At 51.4% G+C, this 25,895-nt stretch overlaps 1 protein-coding gene and 1 pseudogene across 1 annotated transcript in view; both read right to left on the bottom strand.

Moving 5' to 3' along the window:
• The window catches only part of DDIT4 (DNA damage inducible transcript 4), a 2,162-nt gene extending 1,577 nt beyond the window's left edge, over positions 1 to 585 (bottom strand). The window contains exons 1-2 of the mRNA XM_004701154.2: positions 496 to 585; positions 147 to 393 (exon numbers count right to left, since the gene is read on the bottom strand). Of these exons, the coding sequence (XP_004701211.1) occupies positions 147 to 336 (190 nt within the window). The 5' untranslated portion in view covers positions 337 to 393; positions 496 to 585. The remainder of the gene's footprint in view (positions 1 to 146; positions 394 to 495) is intronic.
• An 18,479-nt stretch (positions 586 to 19,064) lies between these two features.
• LOC101640254 overlaps positions 19,065 to 25,895 on the bottom strand; it is a 10,530-nt pseudogene continuing 3,699 nt past the window's right edge.

The following is a 25,895-nucleotide window of genomic DNA, read 5'->3' as shown; positions in this document are numbered from 1 at the left end:
CTCTCTCTCTCTCTCTCTCTCTCTCTCAATTCTCTGGCAATTCGTTCTGATGGGACACGAAGCCAAGGTGGCTTGACCCCCCTTTCTGCTTGTGGTTTCCTCCCTCGTCCCACCCCGCCACCCCCCGGCCCCGGCCCACCGCTCACCTTCCTCCGGCCCGAAGCCACTGTTGCTGCTGTGAAGGGACTCGCAATCCGAGCTCTCCAGGCTCGCGCAGCGTCCGAGCCCTTCCTCTCGGGTCGCCGAGGCCCTGGCCGAGCGCGGCGGCCGATCGGCGGTGGGAGTCCGAGACAGGGAGGAGGACGACGACGAGAAGCGGTCCCAAAGGCTAGGCATGGTGAGCACGGTCTTCAGGACGTCTGTCGAGTTCAGGATGAGGGAACACAGGAGTCGCTGAAAGACAAGGACACACACCCGGGAGTCAGTTCCGCGGGTCCAAAGTGGCAGCGTCCGAGGCCGCCCGCGCAGCGTTCGCTGCGTAGAACGGATACTCACCAGCGAGAGCGGTCAGTGAGAGCTTCTGGACCGAGAACGGCTGCCACTAGGTGAGGTGCGCGAAGCAGTGCCAACCCCCGTGCGCTGCCCAGACTAGCCCCTGGACCCGCCCGCTCCGCCCCCTCCCACTGCTCCGTGCCCTAGCAGCAGGCCGAGAGGCTTATAAGCACTAGTGCGGCGAGGCCACACCCCTCTGCTCCGCAACCCAATCCAGCCCCGGGAGTGTGGCCCTGCTAAACCAATAGGCACCGGGCGCACGTTCGCAACGTTCTCTCCTGCCCGGTGACAGGGGCCTGGCCCCGCCCCCGCAGAGCGCCTGAGCTCTCCAGGGCTAGCCGTGGCCACGCCCCCCTTCTGGATGGGGTTCGCGGCGGCTGCAGCTGCCCAAGTCCCCTAGGGCGCTCGCGGCAGGGGAGGATCAAGGAAAAGACTTGTTTATTATAGGGTCGCGTTGATGGGGGAGGGGGCAGCCTGGGACCTCGGGAGTAGAGAGGCGGCGAAGTATTGGGGGCAGGCGGGCAAGGGAAACAGTTGTCCCCGGAGCCAACTGCGAACACATATGGTGCCCGAGTGGATGCCCGTGGGACCGCGGCACGGGGAACGGACGTTATCCAGGCTGACCCTCGAGCCAGTACGCCCAGCTCGCCCACCTCCTGGAGGGTCGGAATTTGAGGGGGTGTGCCGGGCCGGGCCAGACTGGACAGCTCTGAGCTCGAGGGAAAGGGCCCTCGGACCCACTGCCCTTAACACCTAACCGAGTTAAGTCGAGGGTCTTTGCCTCCTTGGAGCCTGGTCCCCAAACTTTGCACATTCTCACTCTCTAACTGCTTCAAAGGAAACGGGGTTGGAGAAGGTGGTTGGCAGAAGCCTTGCGAGGAGGGGGCAGATGGGGGCAATTCCCTCCCCCTTCCCCCAGGCACTCGTCCATGGGGTCGCCCGGTGAAGCCAGCGACGGTACCGATGGGTGGGGGCTCAAAATTAAGAGATTGTCCCAGGATGCCCTTTACTCGCTACACCTCTGGCTGTTGATCAAGCCTGGGTTCATAGCACCTAGTCCTGGGACGGAGAACTGGACCTCAAACCACACGGTCCCGGCACCCCAGGGCCAGGCCACAAAGACTAGCGGCTGCTGCGCGGTCCCTTCCCAGCAGTTTCCAGCCGGGCGTCCTTCGGGTCCTAGCGCCCTGCGGGTCTCGTTGCTTTTGTGCAAAAGACCTGGAAAGTTGCATCAGGGCCAAGGAACTGGATTTCCAGAGAGAGTGCAATGGCCATCCCTTGTTTCGTCATTCAGACCGGGCTGCAGGCAACCTGACCTGGCCCCCGGCAAGGGCGTGGGTAATGGTTGCTGAGAGCGTGGGAGGAGACTCGGATGTACTATTTCCTCAAAGGTTTACTAGTCTATTACATGGGACACTGATGGAAGAGGGAGCCACACTTTCATCAGCCGGCCCACCTGAGCAGACAGGGGCCTAACCAGAGCTGACAGGAGAGCCCGGCCTCCCTCAGCCAACTTTGCTTGTGAGGGACATATTGTCTATTGTCAGAGAAGCCTGGTCATCTTCATCCCTCCTTTAAAAAAAAAAAAAAAAGGCTGAGCCTAGGGTATGACAAGGACACTTAGAACCTTAGAACTGGGAAGGACACAATCCAAACTGCACCCCACCTGTTTTACAAACGGGAGAACCATCTCTGGGCACCAATTTATAGATGAAAAAATCAGTCTGATTAGGAAACACTTCAAAAACAGCACAGACTAGTCTCTGAGGCTGCGGGTGACCTCCAACGTCCAGCCACTTACAAGAAGCCTTAGACGCAGGGTATGGTGAAGTTGCCCTATACTGAGGTTGGAGGCAGAGTTAGGAGTGTCTTGTCCATGTGTGTTGGCACAGAGAAGATCCGAGAACTAACCCGTGGGGGCTCCCTCCTCCCTCCATGCTGAGGGGACCCTGAGCCAGCAGTGAGATAGACTAGGGGCTCTTTTGTCACACTCTTTCTGTTCCCGCTCTCCTTTTCTTTATTTTTTTAACAGGAAAAAAAAGTATTTGAGAAAAAAAGCAAACCTGGATCTAAGAACAATGGAAATTTATCTTATAAATGGATACTGACAGGCAAAGGAATCCAGAGGCAGTTTAGAAAGTCATTCATTCGTTGGACAAATTCCATCCTGCCTTGCAGCACTGCGCTGAGGATCCTCCACCACTTTCTCTTAGTAAGAAGGGTTTTCCAAATGGGAAAGGCTGAAATAAAGGACATTGGGTCATTTTGTTTCTTTCAAATGTAAGTCCATTAGGATTGTTGTCTATGTTTTCTAACTTTTTTTTTTATTGCAAGTGATAGAAAAAGAACCAGAGTTCTAGCCCTGGTGATGTTTATTATAGGAGGGGGTTGGCTACAACCCCACCCACCAACCTGCTGCCCTTGTATGGATCCTGAGTGGCACCTCTCCTGACATCCCCCCACCCCATGGAGAGTTGGGTGCGGCCTCTATCACTAAGGTCCACTAGAAGAACCTTTGAGCCTGGAGACAGGGTTTCTAGTAACTCCTATGGGTGGTCAGGGTAGGGCTCTTCAGGGGCAACAAGGAGGTCCGTTTTCACCTGTGAGGTGGCAGGTAGACTCCAGGCTCTGTAAAGGGTCAAGGGCTGGGGAGATTGTGTGGCTGCACACAGCACTCACTGCAGAGAAGCAGCCTTTATTGGGCTCAGCCTACAGGTTTGTGGTGGGGGTGGCTCCCTCCAGGCTTCTAAGCCAGCGCTGGAATCTATGGTCCTCTCCTTTCACCCCTGGTCCCCCCAGGCTCAGGCGGGACACGCCCCTGCCAGCAGATTGAGAGGACTTGCCTGGACATGTCCCTATCAGCTGCCTTGAAGACCTAGCTCTAATATCCTTTCTGCCAAGAAGCTTCCACAGCCTCCCCACCCCCAGACGGCCATCCCTCCCTTTGAGCCCTTGCTATAATATACACCTTGTGCATATCTCTGTTATTTATCATGTTTCCACACTGGACTGGACCTGCAGTAGCCAGCAAATGTTCTTTGAGCCGGTGGATACGTGGATGGTTGGAGGCAGCAAGGAAGTGGCTTTGCCTGGAATTGCACAGACTTGCACCTGGAGTCCCAGGCCTTTGGCAAGGCCTTCAGCGGTAGTCCCTACGTCACCTTTTTCCCCCTCAAAACTCTTTTATTGGGAGTTAATACAGATCTCATATCATTCCATAGTTAAATCATATCAAGCAATATGCAAAATTGCTAGCACAATCAGTTTCAAAACATTGTTTTGATATCAGCTCCCTTAACCCCTACCCGCCCCATGAAGGCCCCAGAAGTCCTGGTTCTATTTGCTGTCCCTACAGGTTAGGTTCATCAATCCTGGATTTCGTATGCTGAAAAACAGGAAAAACATAACAAATCCAAGAGGGTGCCCTCCAAGGACATAACACATCGGAGATAAACCCCAATCTAAACAAACAAAACCTAGAAATACAGAAAACCAAAGCCAGCTCAGACCTAATATCAGTGGGGGATCAAGTGACAAGGGTTTAACTGTTCAAGTGAGGTTTGTCCTTTTGATCGTCCATGTCCTCTCTCCGACGCACTGTCCAGCAGCCACTTCCCTCCATTATGGAGAGAGGGGACTCCCAGCAGGCTTATTTCCTATGCAGTTCGATGTCACCTTTCTGACCAAGAGCTCCTCAACGCTGGTGTCCCAAGAGAGGCTGCCCCGTGGCTTTCCTTTTAAACATGACTACTTAAGTGCTTTAAGTTTATCATGCACAAACCCATTTTAGTTTATGGCAAGGTAGTCATGCAAGGCTACCAGGTAGGACCATAAAACGTCCATTTAAGGAGGACCAGAGAATCTGCAGGAACAATTACAGTGTTATTTCAAACGTCAGACTTCAGGGTTAGCCTTTTACAGGTGGTGTCAGGAGTAAGACTTGACCACATTTCCAAGGCCCTGGAGGTCCCCTGCTGTGCGCAGACCCACAATCCTAGTCTTTGCAGGTCTTCTCTCGGGAGGTTATCAGAGCCTACCAAGAGATCTCCGAATGCCCAGAGGCCCGGTGCTTCTGCAGTTTCCCAGCCTTGGTTTCACACCGGAAGGCCTCCGTGACATCCTATTTGGTGCGTTCCATCTCTTCTTCAAGGTCAGACACCCAGTGTTGCTACTTACAGAGTTGTTTAGGATTGACCTAACATCTCGAGGCCACCTTAGGGAGATGTCACCTGATGTTGTTTCTTTTGGTCACATCGTGGGAGTGACACGCTAACTCTGGGGGTTGTTAAGACATCCACAGGCTTCACATCCCTCTAATATGAAATCCAGGCGGTCTGCTCTTAAGTGACATGGTAGGTGACTCTTGCATCTTTGGCTTATGAGCATGTATGGATGCAAACACGGCAATGCCTTATACACATAACAGACACACACGATACTGCCTTGTACCGAAGTGGCTTGAGAACATTACAGAAATCACATAATATGCAAAACAGGGGCTTCTTCCCTCCAGATCTGCGAGCAGCTCCAAGAAGCCGGGACAGACAGGGACTGTGCAGAATGTGCATCCGTCGTAGGAAGTCTTCTAGGCACCCAGCAGTTTCTTGACAAGTGGCTCAAAATACTCCGTGCTTATTTATTTTAAATTAAGGTGAAATTCATATACCGCAAAATGCACTGTTTGAAAGTGACTACGCCAATGGCATCTGGCCCCCTCATGTTGTGCCACCACCACCAACACATCACCCTCCAGCAGTCTCTGCCCTCAAGAGCTTTTCAGTTATTGTTTCTAATCAGTGTCTTGTTGGCGGGGTCGGGAGCTGGGCTGCCTCTTTGCACAACTGCAGAGGGCGCCAGTGCCACTAACTAGGCTCTATGAGTTTACTCGAGTCTTCTTAGGAGTGGGGTTTAGGGAGCACAGATCACATAGACCACGGAGTGGGCGAGTGTCAAGCGCTAGATGACTCAGGTTCCAGGTCCCAGTCTCGGGGTCAGGTTACCATGGGAGCCTCTCTAAGGGCAGCACTTCAGTCAATAAGCATCCACTCCAGGCCACCTTTCCCTCCCTGTTCAGACATTTACTGTCTTATGCACCTGTACTCAGGGTCTCAGACTAGCAAACTGTCCCCATTGGTTTTGGGAAGTCAAACCAGATCTTGGGATCGTCTGGGATAGTTTTTTAAAACCCCACACAGAGCTCAGGCTGAGAGTCCCTGAAATCAGCCTCCTTGCCTGAAGGCTTGCCTGGGCATCTCAGCAGCATTTCCATTCAAGTCCTGGAGGAAGCAGGCGAGCTCACCGGGGTGGTGGTGAGTGGGGTGGGGTGGGGCTGGCTGGTAGGCTGTTGGTTGGGACACTGAAGCCCGCTCACCTCTGTAGCTTGCTTTCTTACTTAAAACAACAACAAACAGCTAGGTCAAAATAGCAAGAGTATAAAACACCTGGTCTATTGGGAAGGTTGTAAAAGACAGCTCAGGGTCTTATGCAAGATTATCATTGTCCTGCTGGTGCTAAGGTGAAAACTCTCCAGGGAGATACATTTGCAAATGAAGCTGCTCTTTGAAATGGGAATTCTAACAATACTTTGTATTTTGCAGCCTTTCAAAGGGTTTTTAGCATCCGTTCTCTACTTATCCTGTTGTAAATGACGACTGGGAATGAGCTTTATCTCAGGAGGTTATAAAATCAGGATTTTCATCATCTACCACCCAGTCTGGTCCTCTAGGTCTGGGGCAAAGCTCTGGATGGATTCTGATGCTTATCTTTCCCTTGGATGCCAGCAGTCCTCAGGACTCACATAGGACTTGGAATGAACGCTGAGCTGGGCTCCCAGCCAATGAAACAGGGGCTGGGCAGGGGCAGGTATGAGGACCAGGCTCACAGGTGAGAATGGTCGCTCATAAAGGTGAGCTCCCTGGCAGACAGTTCTACTGGGATCCTAGGTTTTGAAAGAAGTAATTCCCTCAAGAGGACAGAGCAGGGCCCTCCGGGACCCTTACAAAGAACTAGTTTAATACCCACCAACCCCTGGCCCCATGACAAGGGAAGGGGAGCTGAGAGGGGAGCTTTAGGATTTGCGAGGAGGGGGTGGGGTGGGGACGGATTTGCATTTATCCAACCAGTGGTGAGAGGTACAGACAGCCCTCGAGCCAGAGTGGCCAAGTTAGCCTGTCAAGCTTAGGTCCTGCCCACTCCAGGAGGCCATCTCTTTTCTGCTGAGCCCCTCACCCCCCACCCCAGTCTATTCAAGGCCCGCTTCTCAGGGTTCCTTTCCCATCCTGAGTCCTGAAAACTTAGGAGGAAAAGAAACAGAAAATGTGTAAACCGGAGCAAAGGCTGAGCAATCCCTTCCCTCCGGTTATAACCTGAAGCCTTGGCTAAGTCCTGCTGGTCTGTGTCCAAGGCAAGTCCTGGAACCCATGGGGGGGCCAGGGAACTGGAGTCAGCCAACCTGAGTTCTGGGCTCGGTATGGCTATTAGCACCTGCCTTTGAAGTTGGCTATTTTTATTACACTGGGTGGTGCAGACCGCACTGAATTACTAACCTAAAAGATAGCCGGTTTAGATCCACCCAGCAGCACTGCTGAGGAAGGGCTTCCTCCCAGGGGATAGACAACAGAAACATGGGTGAAGGGAGCCAGCGGATGGTGTAAGATATGAAAATAATAATAATTTACAATTTATCAAGGGTTCTTGAGGGCGAGAGGGTGTGGGAGGGAGGAAAAAAACAAGGAGCTGATACCAAGGGCTGAAATAGAAAATGTTTTGAAAATGATGGCAACATAGGTACAAATGTGTTTGATACAATTGATGTATGGATTGTTATAAGAGCTGTAAGATCCCCCAATAAAATGGGTTATTTTTAAAAAATGGCATGATGTCCTGATTAGCTCCTAATAAAAACAGTTAAGAAAACAAATGTTGTATTTGCTGTTTCTGTGACAGAGTAGAATTCCTTGTGGAGGCAGATGGAATGCCAGGTCTCTGCAGAACTGCAGGGCGGGTGTGAACAGGGTCTCCAGCAGCCCTCCTTCCCCCAGGGGTGCAGCCAGGGACTCTACAGAGCATTTTGACTCTAACAATGGGGGTGCAAGGCACTGAATTCAATTCACGGTGACCATGGGTTATTTTTCTAACAGATAATGGAGATTCTGCATTCTATTTTGTTACTTTTGGTACAAAACAGTAAATGACTTACTAGTTCAATTATGTAATTGCCCCTGTCCCAAAATAAACCAAGTTAATACAAAGACTGACACTGTTCATGCATCCGTGTAGTCTTGGGGTTTTCCTAGCCCAGTTTTAAACCCAGAACTGCAAAGTCCCTGCCTTTTATCTGTGTGACCTTGGGAGCAAAGATTTGAGAAATGGTTAGGTAGTTGAGTTTAGGGACTGGGGCGTCCAAGCTACCAGCCCGTGCAGGAGTGGTGCATTGCGCATGCTCAGAGTCTCAGGTTTCCCGCCAGGAAGGGTAGGTACACCTGGCCCACCTAGGCCAGGTGAATTCCACTCAGCCAAAGGGGTCGACCAGGGTCATCCACCACGCCTCCCTGCGGGATAATTGAAAAGGCAGGAACCAGAGCCTACCTCTCACCTCACCACCTTCGGGAGACGCGTGTAGCTGGAAAGGAAGCCAGGCTGAACGCAACCGACTCACAGGGACACTCGTAATGTACTACCGCAGGTCCACCCTTTTGTGTCCCTCTTTTCGCCTGTTCTTGCTGGTGTACGGACTTTACGTCCGCCTTTCGGTGCCTGCCTCCCCGGGAACTTGCCTGCCTCCCCCAGGCTGGATTTCTGGGAGGGGTTGGGACGCTGTCGCCTGCAGGGTAGGAGGATTTTGACTCCCAAAGCCTTTTCGAGGCTCAGTGGTCTGCTTTGTGCTCTGGCCAGCTGGATGGCTGGATGTGCTGATTTCTGCAGGACTCTGGCCCTGGTGACTGGCCCCCGCCTGGCTTTTGGCTAGGCCGTAAGCTGTGGCTGCCATTTTCCCAGCCACGTGACTCTCATTCCCTGGCAGCCCACTGGGTGTCTGCCATTTTGGCTGCGGGCAACAGCGCGTGATCCTGGCCAAGATGGCGCCGGCCTCTCCAAACACGTAGAGCGGTGGTGCTAGGTAGCTGGCTGCTTAGGCCCGAAGCCGAATGTTTCCTTTTTCCCCTCCACTCCCTTGAGCTTTCTCCTGGTTTTTCAAACAAGCTGCTGTAGTGTTCTACCAGTGTGGGTTTGTTCCTTGCTGCTGGCTGGTTGTCTGTTGCCCAGGCCTAGGCCAAAGGCGTTCGGAAGCCGAGCCCGAGTAACAACTTTCCCCTTTCAGTGATGCTGCCTCCGGCACTTCTTGGGACAGCTCTTAATACAGCTCCTCCACCACAATGTTCTAGCCAGAAATTCCAATTTCCTTAAAGGTTCCCCGAGCTGCCTGATAGACGTCCCTTCCCTTCAGAGATTTGAGAGTCTGTTCCTGACAGCAGGCGTCTCTGAAGGCCATGGGGCCACACCAAGCAGTGGCCCTCCTAGCTTGTGGTCTACAAATGTCGGACCTAACGTCGGCTGCAGTGACTGGTCTTTGGGCGGAGGCGCCTGCCTGAGGCCTCAGATTCACAGCACCTGGGGTGCGCGCTGAAGCTGCGGTTATTGACCTTGAGGCATCAAGCTCTCCATAGCCTTCTTGTCTTGTGCTTTCTAGATGGGACTTCCCAGCTCCATACCCAGGAATTGCCCCCTTGGGTGTATCCTGTCCATTTGGGATAGATTTGATACAGAGAGGCTGGACAAACAAAAGCTGATTACACTTTGCATCTCTATTTGGCCACAGTATCTTTCAGAGAAAGGAGAATCGTGGCCAGAGAATGGTATATTTTCCCTTCCAACCCTGATTCAGCTAGAACACTTTTGTGGAATGATGGGAAAGTGGGCGGAGATGCCACCTGTTAGAGCATTTTTCCTTTTGAGGAGCAGGAGAGGCCTTCATTCCTAGTGCACCCAGGAGACCCTGGACTTGGGGGCGACTATTCCCCCAGCCCTGAAACAGCCCTGAACGTTCTACCTGTAGTAGAGGCAGCAGGGGAATTTGGTCCCCAGACAATTTACAAGCCTTTTACTCTAATTGAATTCAAGCAATTAAAAATAACTTGGGCAGTTAGTCTAACAAACCCGAACAGTACATAAAACACTTCCAGCACCTCACCCTCACCTATGATTTCACCTGGCAGGATGTAATGGTCATACTGGGACAGACGATGACACACTTTGAGAAAGAACGAGTGCTCAAAGGTGCTAGGAAGTTCGCAGAGGAGTTGCATGTGATGAGTGAAAAGTACCCTGTAGGGGAAACAGCTGTACCTTCAACAGACCCTGCTTGGAAGCAGTGAGCCTCAGGACAAGTGGGCATGGGAACATTTCCTGGTGTGCTTCACAAATGGACTAAAATCAAGTCAGGTAGGCAAAAGGCCATTAATTATGCCAAAGTGGCAGTGATTCACCAGGGACCTACGGAGTCTCCTTATAGGGGCTAAAGGAGGCCCTGAAGAATCATACTGCTATATATATAGGCTCCTATGAGGGACAAGTCTTAATCAGGGACAAATTTCTCACACAGGCTGCACCAGACATTCTTTTTTCTTTTAATCATTTTATTAGGGGCTCATACGACTCTTATCACAATCCATACATACATCAATTGTGTAAAGCGCATTTGTACATTCATTGCCCTCATCATTCTCAAAACATTTCCTCTTCACTTAAGCCCCCGGCATTAGGTCCTCATTTTCCCCCTCCCTCATGAGCCCTTGATAGTTTATAAATTGTTATTTTGTCATATCTTGGCCTGGCACCGGACATTCATAAGCTCCAAAAGCGAGTGCAGAAACCTGCAGGAGCTGCCCTAGCGGAGATGGTTGCTTGTGCTAATAGGGCCTTTTACAATCAGGAGCAGGAGGGGGGGGCTCAGCCTGGGAGAAGGAGAGAAGGAAGACATCAGGCATGCCCAGGTATTGGCTGCACTGGATAACCGATGGCCGTTGAATGCCTCCCAGGTTTCTCAGACCTTTGAACCAGGTACCAAGTGCTATATTTGCTGGTGACCTGGTCATTGGGCTAGGAACTGCCTTAACCAGAACAAGAGCAACATCAAGAGATAGCTGTTACTGGTCTGGAGCCTAGGGTGAGCAGTGATGTGGCAGGTAGGTCAGTAAATTTCCTTTTAGATACTGGGGCCACCTATTCTGTCCTTATCTCCTTCCCCAGACTCCTGGCACCTGCTCCATCCTGTGAGTGTCAGGAAAACCTGTAGTTAAACATTTTACTGAACCTCTCAGGTGCCTATGGGATAACTTCTATTTTTCTCATAGCTTCCTAGTAATCGCTGAATGTCCAGCTCCTCTCCTAGGCCAAGATACACTGTACAAGTTACACACCTGCATAGTCATCGGGCCTCATTCTCGTCCCTCTACAGCAGGGGTCCTCAAACCTTTTAAACAGGGCCAGTTCACTGTCCCTCAGACTGTTGGAGGGCCGGACTATATTTAAAAAACAAAACAAAACTATGAACAAATTCCTATATACATGGCACATATCTTATTTTGAAGTAAAAAACCAAAAGGGGTCAAAAACACCCAGAGGGCTGGATAAATGTCCGGGGGGTGGGGTGGGGGGCTGCATGTGGCCCACAGGCTGTAGTTTGAGGACCCCTGCTCTAGAGCTTCCCAAATGTTCCTCACAGTGGAGGAGCCACAGATTCCCCCACAGAAACCTTCGGAACGTGTCATAACTCCTGAAGTTTGGTACTGGCAAAGCTAAATATGCTACCCCTGTAAAGATTTTCCTAAAAGATCCTACCCAGTTTCCCTATCAGCGACAGTATCCTTTGAAGCCTGAAGCCATCAAAAGGTTACAACCCCTTATTAGTAAGTTCCTTGGACTTTTGGTCCCTGTTAACTCCCCCTGTCACACCCCATATTACCAGTTAAAGAGAAAGATGGGTCTATCGGCTGGTCCAAGACCTTAGGATAATAAATGAAGCAGTGATCCCACTGCATCTAGTAGTGCCAAACCCCTGTACCTTCCTAGGGGAAATTGTGAATGCTTTTACTCCCATTCCTGTGTTTACAGTGAATAAACACTCCTGCCTGATAATCCTGAGATTTTTATTTCCTGTGACATTCACCTAACTTCAAGGGCACTGCCACCTCACAATCTTACCCTTGTCTCACTTAAACTGTTCACCTGTTTGTTTTTCCAGAAGTTCTCAGGTTACCAAGGCCCCTGAACCGAGTGTGCCATCTCCTGGACCACCTCAACCTCATCCATCCTGGGACCTGAATGGACAACCCCTTTCGACAGAGTAGGAAGGGTATGGACCCAAAATCCCACTTTGCCCCTTTTGTCAGCAGGAAGTAGCTAGAGATGTCGTCGCCCAGTACCCCAAAGATTTGGGTCCATATCTCTTCAGGGGGGAATGTTAGGTAGTTTAGCTTAGGGAATGGGGTGTCCATTACGCATGCTCAGAGGTCTGAGCTACTGGTCCATGGAGTGGTACACCGCGCATGCTCAGAGGCTTAGGTTTCCCGCCAGGAAGGGTAGGTACACCTGGGTGGGCGCGGCACCTGGATTGGCCCACCTAGGCCAGGTGAATTCAACTCAGCCAATGGGGGTTTACTAGGGCCTTCCACCACGCCTCCCCGCCGAATAATTGAAAAGGCAGGAGCCCAGAGCTGACTTCGTGACTTTCTGAGCAGCTTCTAGGGAGGCTGTATGGGGTGAGGGGTCCTGTGGGTGCCTGTGTAAACCTGAAACAACTTCTTGGATTACAAACCAGGCTTCTGTGTGAATTCTTTCTCCCACGGAGCCAAGGACCGAGGTATATCTATCCCCAGAGAGATCTAACAAAGCTCCCAAGGAAGCTCACTGCCATAGATGTGATGCCAACTTTTCGAAACTCTACAGGCCAGAGTAGAACTGCCCCTGTGGATTTCTGAGACTCTTAACTCTTTCCCAGAGTAGAAAGTCTGTCTTCCTCTGGGGGAGCAGCTGGTGGTTTGGAAATGCTCAGTGGGTAACCACTCTGTCCCCAGGGCTCCTTTTAGAAACTAAAAATCAAAACTAAGCTCACTGCCATGGGTTCTATTCTGACTCATAGTGAGCCTACAGGACAGGGTGGAATCTTCCATTCTTACACAGTTGGTGGCTTTGAACTGCTGACCTTGCACAGCAAAGCCCAACACACAACCACTACGCCATCAGCCACCAGCCCTTTCTGAAGGGTTCCTCTTCAGAAATTCAGGTCTGTTAAAAGGACCTGTGGCCTACATCCCATGCCTTTCTATGGAGCCTCCTGGCTGGCTGGTGGTGGAAGTTGCCAACATCAATTGATGTTGCCACCTCCTGTATTATAGCTTAGGAGCCCTGGTGGCAGAGTGGGCTGCTAACTATATTAAAGTTGGTAGTTCAAAACCTCCAGTGGCTCCTTGGGAGAAAAGGGAGGTTTTCTCCTCCAATAAAGAGTTACAAACTCGGAAACTCACAGGATACTCTGTCTTACAGGATAACCATGAGTTGTCCTGGACTCCATGGCAGGGATTCTGTTTGGGTTTCTGTTTGTTTTTCATTAGAACTTAATTTCTGAACGCTACATTTATAGACGGCTACGCTATGGTGAACATCCTAAATTTGTGACTGAGTCTGAGTGGATTGAGCCTTCACTGAATTCTTTCTGACCACGAAGCAGCCACCAGCAAAGCCTTGCCCTCAGTCAGAATGTGTTTCAAAGTGAACTATAACCACTCTCCTAGCGAGCCCAGGGATGTGCGGTCTCCCTGAGGACGAGGGTCATGCTTTAGTCCTGAATGCAAACTGGGGTCCTGGGTCACCAAGTCTGGCGTCTTAGCCTGACTGGCTAGGTTGCTGCCCCCCTGAACCAATCTTGTAAACGTTTCTATCTAGCAGTGTGCCACTCATGTTCTGTGGTCCCACCTGCAGCTGTGATGATCTGATCTGCCAATCATGCTATTGTGGCCGCTTCCTCTGCACTTCCAAGTCCGGTTTCACTTGGGGCCATGGAGTCAATGCCAATTCTTAGCGATCCAATAGGACAGGGTAGAACTGCCCCCGTGGATTTCCGAGACTGTAACTCGTGCCAGAGTAGGATGTCTCCTCTCTCTCCTGCAGAGTGGCTGGTGGTTTTAAACTGCACAACGGAGAATTCTAGTTATCTGTAAATCCTTGGTTGCCAGCATGGCCTCGAGCCAATAGTCTCTCTCATCCGGGTGAACTTTGTCCTATTTAAGACACTGTGTTTCTAAAACTTATATTTGAATTGAGGGCCTCTTTGTCCTCTCCAACACACAACACGCTTTGACTTTTCTGGAGATTGTTATGGCTTAAAACTACTTCCCATCTGTTGCCCTAGAGAAGACAGGTGGTGGGGTGGGTCCCGCCATGGGCCAGCAGTGTGAAACCACCCAGCCGCTCTGTCCTACAGGATCGCTGGGAGTTGGGACTGACTCGCTGGTAGTGAGTTTGTATTTTCACATCAACTGTCAGCAAAAAAAGCAACTCATTGGTGCAGGGTGGCAGGGCGAGGTGCATCAGCCCCAGTGCACAGAGGAGAAGACCCGCTTTGAAGTGAAGTGACTTGCAGTGGTCACACAGACAGGGGCTGATGGCTCTCCAGGTGGGCTCACATCCTTCAGCCCAGGCCACCGACAGGTGCGGATGCGCTCCGGGGGACTGCATGTTTTAGATGGAGGGGCACGATGGTTCAGAGGTGTGTAGAAGACGCAGGGTGAACCCTGGAGGCACTATGGCAGGGGTCCTCAAACTTTTTAAACGGGGCCAGTTCACTGTCCCTCAGACCCGTTGGAGGGCCGGACTATATTAAAAAAAAACTATGAACAAATTACTATGCACACTGCACATACCTTATTTTGAAGTAAAAAACCAACAAAACCGGCAAAACCACCCGGCTGGCCAGATAAACGTCCTGGGGCCACATGAGGACCCCTGCACTATGGTAGTATGGACACATGCTTTCTCTCCAGGCTGGCTCTTGGTTCAACACTTTAGCAGGGGTCAGCAGGGCGGATTCAATGGGCAGGGTGACAGTTGTCCAAAGCCTTTTCCCCCTAACAGGGTACCCTCAGTCCACGGAGGGGTGATGATTCGGACCCCCTCTACCTTCCGGCATCCTGCCCAAGAGCGCAGCTCTCCCATGGGAAGGCCCCAAAGGGGCCCTTTTTGGCCTAGAGGTGTCCCATTTGTACTTCGCAAGGGGACAGCCTTTAGCACGAACCCAGGAGCCCTCCTGGACCTTCTTGTATTTAAGCAACAAAGGAAAGAAACTTACAAAACCCCTGTGTCGGCTCTGTTAACGGGTGCACTGAAAAGCTGAGCCCACTTCGGGGGCGGGGGAGTGGTCTGCCGTGGTCAGCCGGCAGCTGGCTGGGATGGGGGAAGGGGAGACCCCCATCTTTCCCCCTCCCCCCACAGCCGAGGTGAGCTCCCCGGGGAACGGGGCAGCGGAGGTGACAGATGCTGAGCAGCTGACTGCCGGCGGGTGGGGGAGCAAGCGGAGGGGTGCCGTCCTCCCCGACCCCCTGCAGGGACCAGGGACGTGACTTGGAAAACGTGCGTCGGGAGGGGGCGGGGCGGGGCTCGGCTCGCTGGGCCCGCCCACCGTCCGCGGAAGGCGGCCCGACGGCCCAGGTGCTGAGCTCAGCGTTTTGCGTGCGGGCCGCCGGGTGGGGGCAGGGCTGGGAGAGGGTCGGGGGGAGCGGAGGCGGCCCTCTGCGTTTTGAGGCTCTAACCTTTCTCTGACCGGGGCTCATCAACAAAGGGGGCTCTGTCGGGGTGGGGGAGGTCTCCTAGCTGCACTCACCACCCGAGCCGGGGAGCACAGGGGGCGGGGGTCGTGTCTGAGTCATCACCCGGAACCCCGACTTAAGTCCCCACGGCCGGCGTCAGTGAGGCCGAGCCGTTGTGCCCTCTGACCGCAGGATTTGTTTGTCCGAGAGGGGTGCAAAGGGAGCAGTGTGTGCCCGCCAGGAGCTGCCTTGTGCTATTGACTGCAGCCTTGGAAAGAGCAGGAAGAAAGCCCTTTGTACCCACCTGGCACCGCGGGTGACTCAGGCAAGGAGGCCGGTGGTGGTGTTTGAGACTGACCCACATACCTGTTTGCCTCTTTATCTTTTTATTATCGCACAGGGTTCTTAGGCCAGCTGTAGACTGCACCGGAGGCAAGCTGTCTGCAGGGGTGGGGGGCGGGGTAGCTCCTCTCCCCAGGACGGTTTCAGATTCGCTGGCCCGAGTGGTGAAGGGGTTAAAGTGCTGGGCTGCTACCCAGGAGGAGGAGGGGTCTACCAGCCTGCTACAAAGGAAGAATGGGTGCAGCAGTCTGCTCCTGGGAAGGTGAAAGCCTTAGTCCTAAGGCACAGTTCCACCCTGCCCGGCGGCCGGGTTGCTAAGTCAAAGTTGATTGGATGGGTTGGTTTTCTGTTGTTTCTGCCGTGGACAGGACGTCAGTTGGTCTGCAGAAACCTCACCGGGCTCTTCCTAACCCTGCTGCACCAAGCGAGCGGCTGTGCAGGCAGAGAATATTCAGATTGGACCTGGACCTGGGTTTGGGGGAGGCTGGCCCAAAGCCCCACAGCCTCTGGGCCGTGTTACTTTTCAGTGTTAACCTGCTGCCCAATAGCACCATGGCGGCAGGTGAGATTTTATTTGATAGATGGGGACACGCGGGACGCACGGAGATGCATAGTGGGCAGAATGGGCTTGGGATTTGCTGCTCGGATTGCGGAGGCAACTCTGAACAAGAGGATCCTGGAACTTTTCATTTATTTTACCTTTGTTCAGCCTCTTTAGGGCCTCTCCCATGAAGTCTTCTAAAAGGCCCCCCTTGCCTTCCGAGCACATTTGGCTGTTCACCTTGGCCTGCCAAGAGGCAGGCCCTTGACTATCTCAGATTCATCATCTTCCCACAGCGGAGGAAGGGAAAAATCACATGTGGTTCTAATTACCTCTGAAATGCTCTTAAATCTTCCAGAAAGTACAGTGTGCATGGCTTTGTGTATACAACTTAGCACAGTAATATGCATGTAGCTGTGTAAAATATATACAGCCATATACAGTGGACCATAAAGAGGACATCAGTAAAATACAAGCGTATAATTTCATAGTATCTTTAATCATGCATCAGGAACAGGCTTCACATCAGCCTGGAAGTGGGACTGGCAGAGTGAATAGCAGATTTCCGTCTTCTCTCCAGCACCCACTTTGGGGCATGGAATCCTAGAGAAGAAAGGGAACCCTGGTAGTGTCTTGGGTTACACATTGGGCTGCAAGTCATAAGGTCAGCAGTTCAAACCTGCTAGCTGCTGGGTGACAGAGGAGGCTGCCTGCTCCAGTCACAGGAGCAGTTAGCTCTGCCCTGCTGGGTTACTATGAGTCAGAATTGACTTGATGGTAGTGAGAAAGGGGAGTCCCTGAATTGCTTACGCTGCTCTTTTTGTGTGTGGATTTTTTTTTTTTTAACCCCCAATGCTAGTATAACTTCACAGGGTACATTGTGCCCTGTGGGCTGCTTCCAACTTTATACTGATTGCCTTTAGGACTCACATCCAAGGACAACTCTCAACAAACTGCCGGGAGAGCTCCGTGTTCCCTTGCTGGGCTGTGCAGGGCAGGGGGTGGAGCCCAGGTCTATGGGACTTGGAAATCAGTGTTCAGCCTATACACCTTTGGATGGCTGCTCTCTTCTCTGTGATACAGGTTGAAGCAAACCTGTTCTGTCTGGTGCCCCTGTCACATTGTAAACTCAGAAGGTCACAGGGTTTTCACCCCACCTAATCCCCCATACACATACACAAACCCCCCACCCCACCCCCAAGTATTTCGATTGACTGGCACTGTGACTCAAGGTCAATTCATGAAATCAGCAAGATATCTCCCCTGCTTCTCCCCAGGCAGTGGGAACTCTGCTTACTTTGAACTCTGATAGCCTTTATTATTGGCGCAGACATTCACAACCAGAAGGGGGCTTTCTCTTCTTGTACAGATAAGAGGCTAAAGGGGAAGTGTCCAGACCGCAGTCTTTTCCCCATGGTGCCACCTCATTTCTTCAGAGAGCTCTTCTCGGTTGATTTCTTTGTAGTGGAAGAAAGGCCTGGTGATCTGTCTCTTGAAGGGCACAAGACTTAGACTCTACTCTGCCACACATGCATCACTGAGGGTCAGCTGACCCAGTGGCAACTGGGGTGGTGCTGCTGGTAGGACTGTGAAATAAATGCCCGCTCACTGCCACGGAATCGATTCTGACCCCCAGGGGCAGGGCGGAACCGCCGCTTTGAGTTTCTGAGCCTAAATCTGTACAGGAGTAGACAGCCTCATCTTTTTCTGATCAGATCTGCTGGTGGATTCGAACCGCTGAGCTTGTTAGTAGCTCAGTGTGTAATCCACTGTGTAGATCGGTATATTATGGTGAGTGAGGTAAAATTTCAGACGTGCCGAAAGACCAAGTTGCATAACAATGTCCCTAAAAATGGACAGTTCCCTGCAGATCCACACAGAAACCTGCAGAAACTTCCAGGAGGATACTGGAGAAACCGTCCTCCGAGGTTACCTTTGAAGACCGGGGTGAGGGAGCCTTTTCTGAATATTGGATTCTTAAAACATTCACATGAGTTTTGGTTTGGGGGGGTGGGGTTTGGAGAGCTAGATAAAGAGGGAGGGCCGGGGCACTGGAGCTCCAGTGAGAAATAGTGCAGGAGGAGGGGGCTTCGACAGGCTGCCAGCTATTGCCTGGAAGGGGAGAGGGTCCCAGAAGGCTCTCTGTGGAGGCCATTCAGGGTGACTGACAACCACAGCACCAGTGACACGGCATGGGCAAGGAGCTCAAGACGAGGAAACTATGCTTTGGGGGGAACAAGGGCAACGAGAGGATCTTTAGGACCCTACGGATTCCTTGGCTGTTGGCACTACTCTCTGGGTACAGACTGTTCTGATTGCAGCTGGGAAACAAACAGCTAGGAGGGGCCAAAGTGGGAGCCCAGGCTAGAGAGCAGGCCTGCCTCCCCCAGTGGTGGGGGGCCCAGGGTAGGCCCTCCCACCCCACCCACCCCACCCCCATCGCAAAGGGCAGCTGCACTACTTGCCTGCATGGGCGGCCTGCTGACATCCATAGGCAGTGAAAGGCCTGGACCTTTGGTCCAATCTGGAGGCGAAGCCCCCTTCCCAGGACAGCAGAAGCCTGAACAGTGCTGTTCACAGAGCTAAGGGAGGGGGTGGCCACACAGGGCCCAGGTACCCCAGTCATAGCCTTGCCCCCTCACTACCAGCAGGTCAAGGCTGACTCCCAGTGACCCTGCAGGGCCAGGTGGGACTGCCCCTGTGGGGTCCCGAGGCTAAAACTCTTTTCCAGAGTGGCAAGCTTCATCTTTTTCCCAGAGCGGCTGACTTTTTCCGAACTGCTGACCTTGCAATTAGCAGCCCAACTTGTACCCGCAGGCCACCAGGGCTCCTAGTAAAAGTCTAGAGAAGGTCAAAGTTAGAGGAGCTGTTCTGTGATTTTTAAAACGGGTTCATTTATCGAGCCCGTGGTAATACTGCTCCAGGGCAAAGCTGCGCAAGGTCTCCTTCCCGGGCTGCTCTTTCTGGGAGGAAGGAGGGAGGCACCTGACACGCTGGGACCACGAGCACCTGAGCTCCTCTCACAGGTGTGCTTAACCCACTCGAGCCTCTGCGAAGGACAACTCGGAGACTGAGGGAGATGGTACCGTGACCACCGCACAGTACGGAAGTGTTAAAACTGGGATTTGGACCTGGGTGTGCCGATGTTACACTTATAATTTAGTTGCTTGGAGCTCAGAACACATTTTCCCAGCGAAATAATTCTGTAAGTGGTGGTTTGCTTTGCCATAATGGCCTAGCTTCCCCGGGGGATAGCCGGAATTAATTCTATGTTTCACTGCGGTTGTAGATGAATCAGGCTTTGGTGGGCTAGCCTGGAAATCCACAGCAGAGGGAGACTATACTTGAGGGTATGCCCAGCTGGGAACTCGTGTCCTCACTGTATCACCCTGACTCCAGGAGCACTTGCCCATGCCCAGAGCCCGGCCAGCACGAAGGGAGTGCTATCTGAGAACACACGTGATTTTAGACTCAAAATCATCGTTGACCTCCTTCCCCGAACTGCCTCTCCATTTTGTAGTCGTCATGCACCTTTGAGGCTGGGAAACGAAGAGCCAGTCCTAGGGTTCCTCTCACCACTAACGTTGGGGTTTACTTGTGGGGTGCCTGACAGTGACTACAAAGAATGAGGTGGACAGGTGCGGAGAGGATCCAGGATCAGTCGACCTTCTGTTCCAAAAGTGACTTCAGGAAAGGGGTGCTTTCACTCATTCGTTCAGTCAGCCTTGTTGTGGGCTAGGCACTGCTCCTTCATGGCAATTCTGGTTGACAAAGCCCAGGAAGGGACTGTGCCTCAGACCCAGAAGCTTAGCGCCCGGAGGGAGCTTTTTTTTTTTTTTTTACATTTTAATATATTTTTTATTCCAAATCTTTCAAATTTTTATTCAGAGGCTAAATATTGATCATAAGTATTTCATCTGTATTGCTATTTCATAAAACATTTGAATAAGTAAATTCATATACATACTTTTGTTTCAAATATGATTCAATTAAAAAAAATTTTATTGGGACTCATACAACTCATCACAATCCATCCATCCATGTGTCAAGCGCATCTGTACATTTGTTGCCATCATCATTCTCAAAACAATTGCTTTCTGCTTGAGCTCTTGGTATCAGCTGGTTTTTTCCCCTCCCTCACCGCTCCCCCCGTCCCTCATGAACCCTTGATAATTTATAGATTATTTCGTCATATCTTACATCTCCCTTCACCCACTTTTCTATTGTCCATCTCTCAGGGAGGAGGTTATATGTAGATTCTTGTAATCGGTTCCCCCTTTCCACCCTACCTTCCCTCCACCCTTGCTGTATTGCCACTCTCAGCACTGGTCCTGAAGGGATCATCTGTCCTGGATCCCCTGTGTTTCTAGTTCCTATCTGCACCAGTGTACACCAGTGTACATTCTCTGGTCTAGCCAGATTTGTAAGGTAGAACTGGGATCATGATAGTGGTGGGAGGAAGCTTTTAGGAACTAGGGGAAAGTCCTATGTTTCATTGAACCCTGACTGGCTCCTCCCCTCCCCTGTGACCCTTCTGTAAGGGGATGCCCTGTTGCCTACAGATGGGTCTTGGGTCCCCACTCTGCACTCCCCCTCATTCACAATGATTTGATTTTTTGTTCTTTGATGCCTGATACCTGATCCCTTCGACACCTTGTGATCACACAGGCTGGTGTGCTTCCTCCATGTGGGCTTTGTTGCTTCTGAACTAGATGGCCGCTTGCAGAAGGGAGCTTTTTAACTGATGACTGTGGTGGTTCATTAATGTAAGCAAGTTTGAGGATTAAAGTATTCTCCTAAACACTGAGACTATTATCAAGCATGAAAATCAAGGTCTAGAGGTAGATGCAAAATGATTTACCCAGTATGTCCCCATCATCTTTTATGATTGTTCCAGTGTCCCCAGGACTATGGCAGACAGCAACGTGGCACTAGGAGTCCTTTCTCACTGACCAGACAATGTCAGGATCCTCCCCTGGCATGACCATGACATTGATTGGCTCCTTGACAGCTCTGGAGACTTAAAACACTTCTTTCAGTTCTCCATGTGTCCTCTGAATTTTAGGTCTTCACAAGCACTGTGGCCTCTGCCTGAGCTATTTTTCCTTTAGCTAATACCTAATGTCCCCTTTGGGTCTCAAGGAGATGTGCCTGTGCCCCCAGCCTCTCTGAGATTACCTAACATAGGACAACTCTGGGCCCAAGCCACTGTTCAGCCTTAATGTCTTTCTTTATGCTGGACTGTGAGTTCTCAGAAGGGCAGAGTCTGGAGAGTATAGCTGCCTATTCTTTGAGTGTTCGTTTTGAGCAATTGGGTGACCTTTATTCAGCGGATGTTTCATCCATAGTAGATTCTCAATGCAGTTGGTGACTGACTGTGCTTCATGGCTAAAGACATCTCTCTAGTGAATGGAAAGCATTCAACAACTGTTAATCAAAGGCCCAGTACACACAAGGCCAAGGATGTGGCCAGGCAGGATATACAAGTGAGTTGGGGAAAAAAGGGGTGGGGTGGTTGTTTATCATCTAGTAGAGGAATTTATAACCCAGGACCCACTTTAAAAAAAAAACATCTTCTAACTGGAGAGCCTCCACCCCTTCCAAGTCTCTGCTGGCTTCTGATCTTGGCTACCTGGCTGGCCCAGGACAATCCAGGGCTAGTGTCAGTAATGCTGCAAAGGGCTAAATGGGGGCTCCCCTGGGGGCAAAGGGGGTGAGTTCTGGGCTCTGGGCAGGGCAGAAGTCTGGTGACAGCTTCTCTGCTGTGCCATACGCCTGAGCTTTACTTGTTGGGAGGGTTAACCAAGAAAATGTCTTATTCTCATCTGAACATTCCTTTGAAGGCAAAGGCTAAAATGTATTTCAAAGACTGGATACAATGTCTCAAAATGTTATCCCTGAAGAACAGGAGACCAGAATCCAAAAACCTTTACTCGACTGTTCCTCATTTTTCTGAGCCTCAGTCTTATCTGAAAGATGATCGTTTGGGTATAAAAGACATGAGTTGCTATTGTGCGATTGTACAAAGCATGTCCCAAATGCTTCAGAACCGCCGGAGGAGTTAGGGGTCTAAGTGCTCACACACTGGTCACTCGGGGGCTCCTCCAGTAGTGGGACCTTGATGAACTGCTTCTTTGAGGAGTCAGAGCCAGATCTGGAACAAGAACATCCTGTGATGGGTTCCATCAGGGCAGGCAAGTGGGGGAGGGTGGAACACCTCCGAGAGGGAGCACTAGGACCCGGGGACTGAGCACAGAGCTGCCTGGGCCAGCCAAGTTCACAGCCAGAACATAATGTTCTCAGCATACCCACAGGAAACCCTGAAGAGGAGAACTGCACATGGCCCTCCGCTGGGCGTGTTCTGATCGCAGCCTTTTATTCTTTTTCCTAACCTCAGTCCCCACTTTCACATCCTGTAACCTGCATGGCTGCCCTACCCCACCCAGCCAGACTGCTCCCAGGCCCTGGACGGGGGGTGGGGTGTCAGTGCAGGAAGCCCAAGGCCTTGCTGGGTCTCGCAGTTTTCAAATAAGACCTGTTTGCTTCTAACCTTGGCTTCCTGAATCGACTCTTTGTGATGGAAACTTTTTATTGTGTGGAAAGCAGACACTGAGACAAAGCTTCATTTCACGCAGAGGAGAGGGTCCAGGCCAGGGCGCTAGAGAGCCAGCTGATGCTTCAGTGCCAGCTCCTCCCTTCCTCCCCGGCCACCCACCTGGGAACAGAGAGGGCTTGGAGCTGCCTGGAGAAGCAGGGCCAGATTTGGAGCCGAACCTCCTATGATGTGTTTCCTTGTTTTTATTTCCACAAGCACTATAATATGCTGGCCCATCAAACTATTTTTATTGAATGAAAAAAAGAAAAAGAACAGGGGAAAAACCAACTACCCAAACTGCAAAACCAACAGTTCTCTGTCACCGGGAAGGACAAGGTGAACTTTTCACTTCCTTTCCCCGTCTGTCAACTCGTGTGTGGTTTGGGGTCACCCACACGGTGCTATATTCAATCTCAAAGTTTGCCTCCTGGGTTGGAAGCTGCAAGAGCAAGGCTCCCGACCCTTTGGTGCTACTGCAAGTGGCATGTGGCTTTCAGAGGAACCCTCAAAACCAAACCCCTTGCCGTTGGGGATGACAACTCACAACTCACACAAACCCAGAGTAGAACTGTTCCTGCGGGTTCCCAGGCTCTAGGGCTTTGCAAAAGCAGCCTGCCACAACTTTCCTGTGCAAACTGGTGGGTTCAAACTGCCAATCTTTTCATTAGCAGTCAAGCGCTTTAACCACAGTGCCAGCTGGGCTCCTTGAGGTCTCAAGAACAGATTGCAAGATGGAAGACCTGTCGACAAGCCTTCTAGGAGCCCCGGTGGCATCGTTGGTGACGCACTGGGTTGCTAACTGCAAGGTCAGTAGTGTGAAACCATCAGCCACTCTTTGGGAGAAAAATGAGGCGTTCTATTCCCTTAAACCGTCTTGAACACACAAGGGCGGGCATACTCTATCCTGCAGGCTTACTACCAGTTGGAGTGGACTCCATGGTACTGAGCTGCTGCTTTCTCTACACTAGGCAGGTATGAGGACTGGAGATGCCAGGCCCAGGAAAGGAGGCACAGAGTGAACCAGGGACACGAGAAGCCCAAGATCCTGGGCCAGCCTGTGGCAATTTGTACTGCGGCCAGCAACTGCAATGCTGGAGAAAACCTCTGGGTGGCAGACATTTCTCCCTTATTAATAAGGGGCCAGGTTATTTTCCCAGGGAAGAGCGAGCCAGGTGCTTCTATTCCAGCTTCATTCATAGGGTCTTCCCTGTAAGCATTTTGGAGTCTCTCCACAGGTGGAGGTTGGTGAGAGCCCCCGTGTCCTAGGATTCTTTTTGGAGATCCTTTCCTGGTAAAATGCCCTGTCCGGTACCTGCTATCTAGTATGTCAAGGGCAGCCTGTGTGGAAAGGCTCAGCACCGTGTCTGCATACACACCGTGACTCACCCTTCACTATACTTCAACCATACTGCATGTTCTTAGGGTTCCCAGTATCTGAGTACTGCTTGTACCTTTTCTGAGGCCCTCCAGGATCAGTACTGAAGCTTTTGGCATCCCTGTTAACAGCTTTGATATCTAATGGTATTAAACTGGCCCCTTTCAGGAGCTTTCTCATGGAAAACCCATTTGGCCAGAGCCAGCAGGGCTCGAAGAGACTTCAAAATCTCTGCCTGGGAGATGGTTTCTCTCTCCAGTGTGACCAGCTGACCCCAAAGTCAGGCAGAGGTGCTGGCCGAGCTGCAGAATGCTAGTGCTAAGCCTCTGTTTGCCTAATGAGGCTATTACTTGGCTGGCTGTGTACTGGGGAAGGCTTACGTACAGGTGTCAGCTTATACTTTCAGAAACCAAGGCACTGCCTGCCTCCTTGATCCTGCATCCTCCCAGCGTCTCTGCAGGCTCTTGGAATGACTACTTCTCTGGTGCTCGGCTAACTGCGTGGGACAACACCCTGCCTTCTGCCTGGCTCATGTCTATGTCTCCAGGGACCATAGGACCTGTACTCCAGCTGCACTGCCAGCCTGCCAGGCGAGTTGGCTTTTCCTTCTCATTCTCAGTACTTTCAGTAAGCACTCCTCATCCTTGAGAACCGAAGCAGTTCACACAACGAACCTGGAGCCCTCTGGGCAGCAACGCTTGTCCAGGATGGCAAAGCCCCAGTTGCTGCCTAGTCAGATAGTACTTGTTTAACAGCTAAGTAGCTGACTTTCTAGACTATCCCAGATTTCCTCTATTTTGAAGACTGAAGTGAAGTAGTTAGAGTCTGACTTGAATAGCTCTTAAACACAACCTCTGGGCTTGATAGACCGATGAAATGTCTGTATTTCTGGGGTTAATCTTCAGATATACTTGGGTGCATCAAGATTTTTGAAAATAAGGGGGAAGGGTATTGGACTTTATTTCAGGCTCTCATGGCCAGGGGAGGAAGAAGAAGGGGTGGGGTGGGAGATCTCTCCACAATGTCTGTATACTTTAAATGCGATCACTTAGGCCTGTCTCTTAGCCTGGTTATTGGCTCAGAGCCCAGAAGGGAGCTGCTTCCATAATTCTGAGCTGATGCCTTTCCCTACAAGTAAATAAATGTACACAACCCTCAACGGAGCAAGAAGCCACTGTTCACCGCCTAGTGGCCTGCCAGGATCACATCGGCTGAGTCTAGCCCTGCAGTCTTTCTTTGTGTGAGGGAGCCAGGATGCTGGCTGCCTTCACAGAATGTGCTCCTGACGGAAGGGAGAGTACAAGAATTGGTTCTTACCACTCCCCCGTTCTTAGCCTCTCTTCTGAGTCCACTGGGTGACTGCAATTTCACCAACTCTCAAGTGACTTCGTGTTGCCCAGCTTTTGCACATGCTGTTCCCTGAGTCTGGAGTGCTTATGGGGACCTCCTCCCCTAGATTTGCTGGCTAAATCGGAGCCATCTGTCAAGCTCGATTACAGGCTTGCTCACTTTCTCTAGAAAACTTCAGCACTCTATAGTGCTAGACATTCTAGTGTATCGAGTCCATATGTCTGTCCATTTTCTTGGCTGCTTCTTCCATTGGCCCAGGGGGAGTCCACACCTGGTTATATGGGTCACTTGTGACCTGCCACAGGACCTCTCCCTGAGGCCAGGGAGCCTGCATTTTTAGTCAGCTTGATTCCGAGGCGCAGCCAGGTCTGGGAACGATTGCCCTATCGTTTGTCTCCTTAC

This window comes from Echinops telfairi, unplaced genomic scaffold (assembly GCF_000313985.2).
Source record: "Echinops telfairi isolate 266 unplaced genomic scaffold, ASM31398v2 ScPeMD7_70;HRSCAF=299, whole genome shotgun sequence".
NCBI lineage: Eukaryota > Metazoa > Chordata > Mammalia > Afrosoricida > Tenrecidae > Echinops > Echinops telfairi.
Note: the sequence above shows the minus strand (reverse complement) of the source record. Positions and strands in the feature narration are given on the sequence as shown.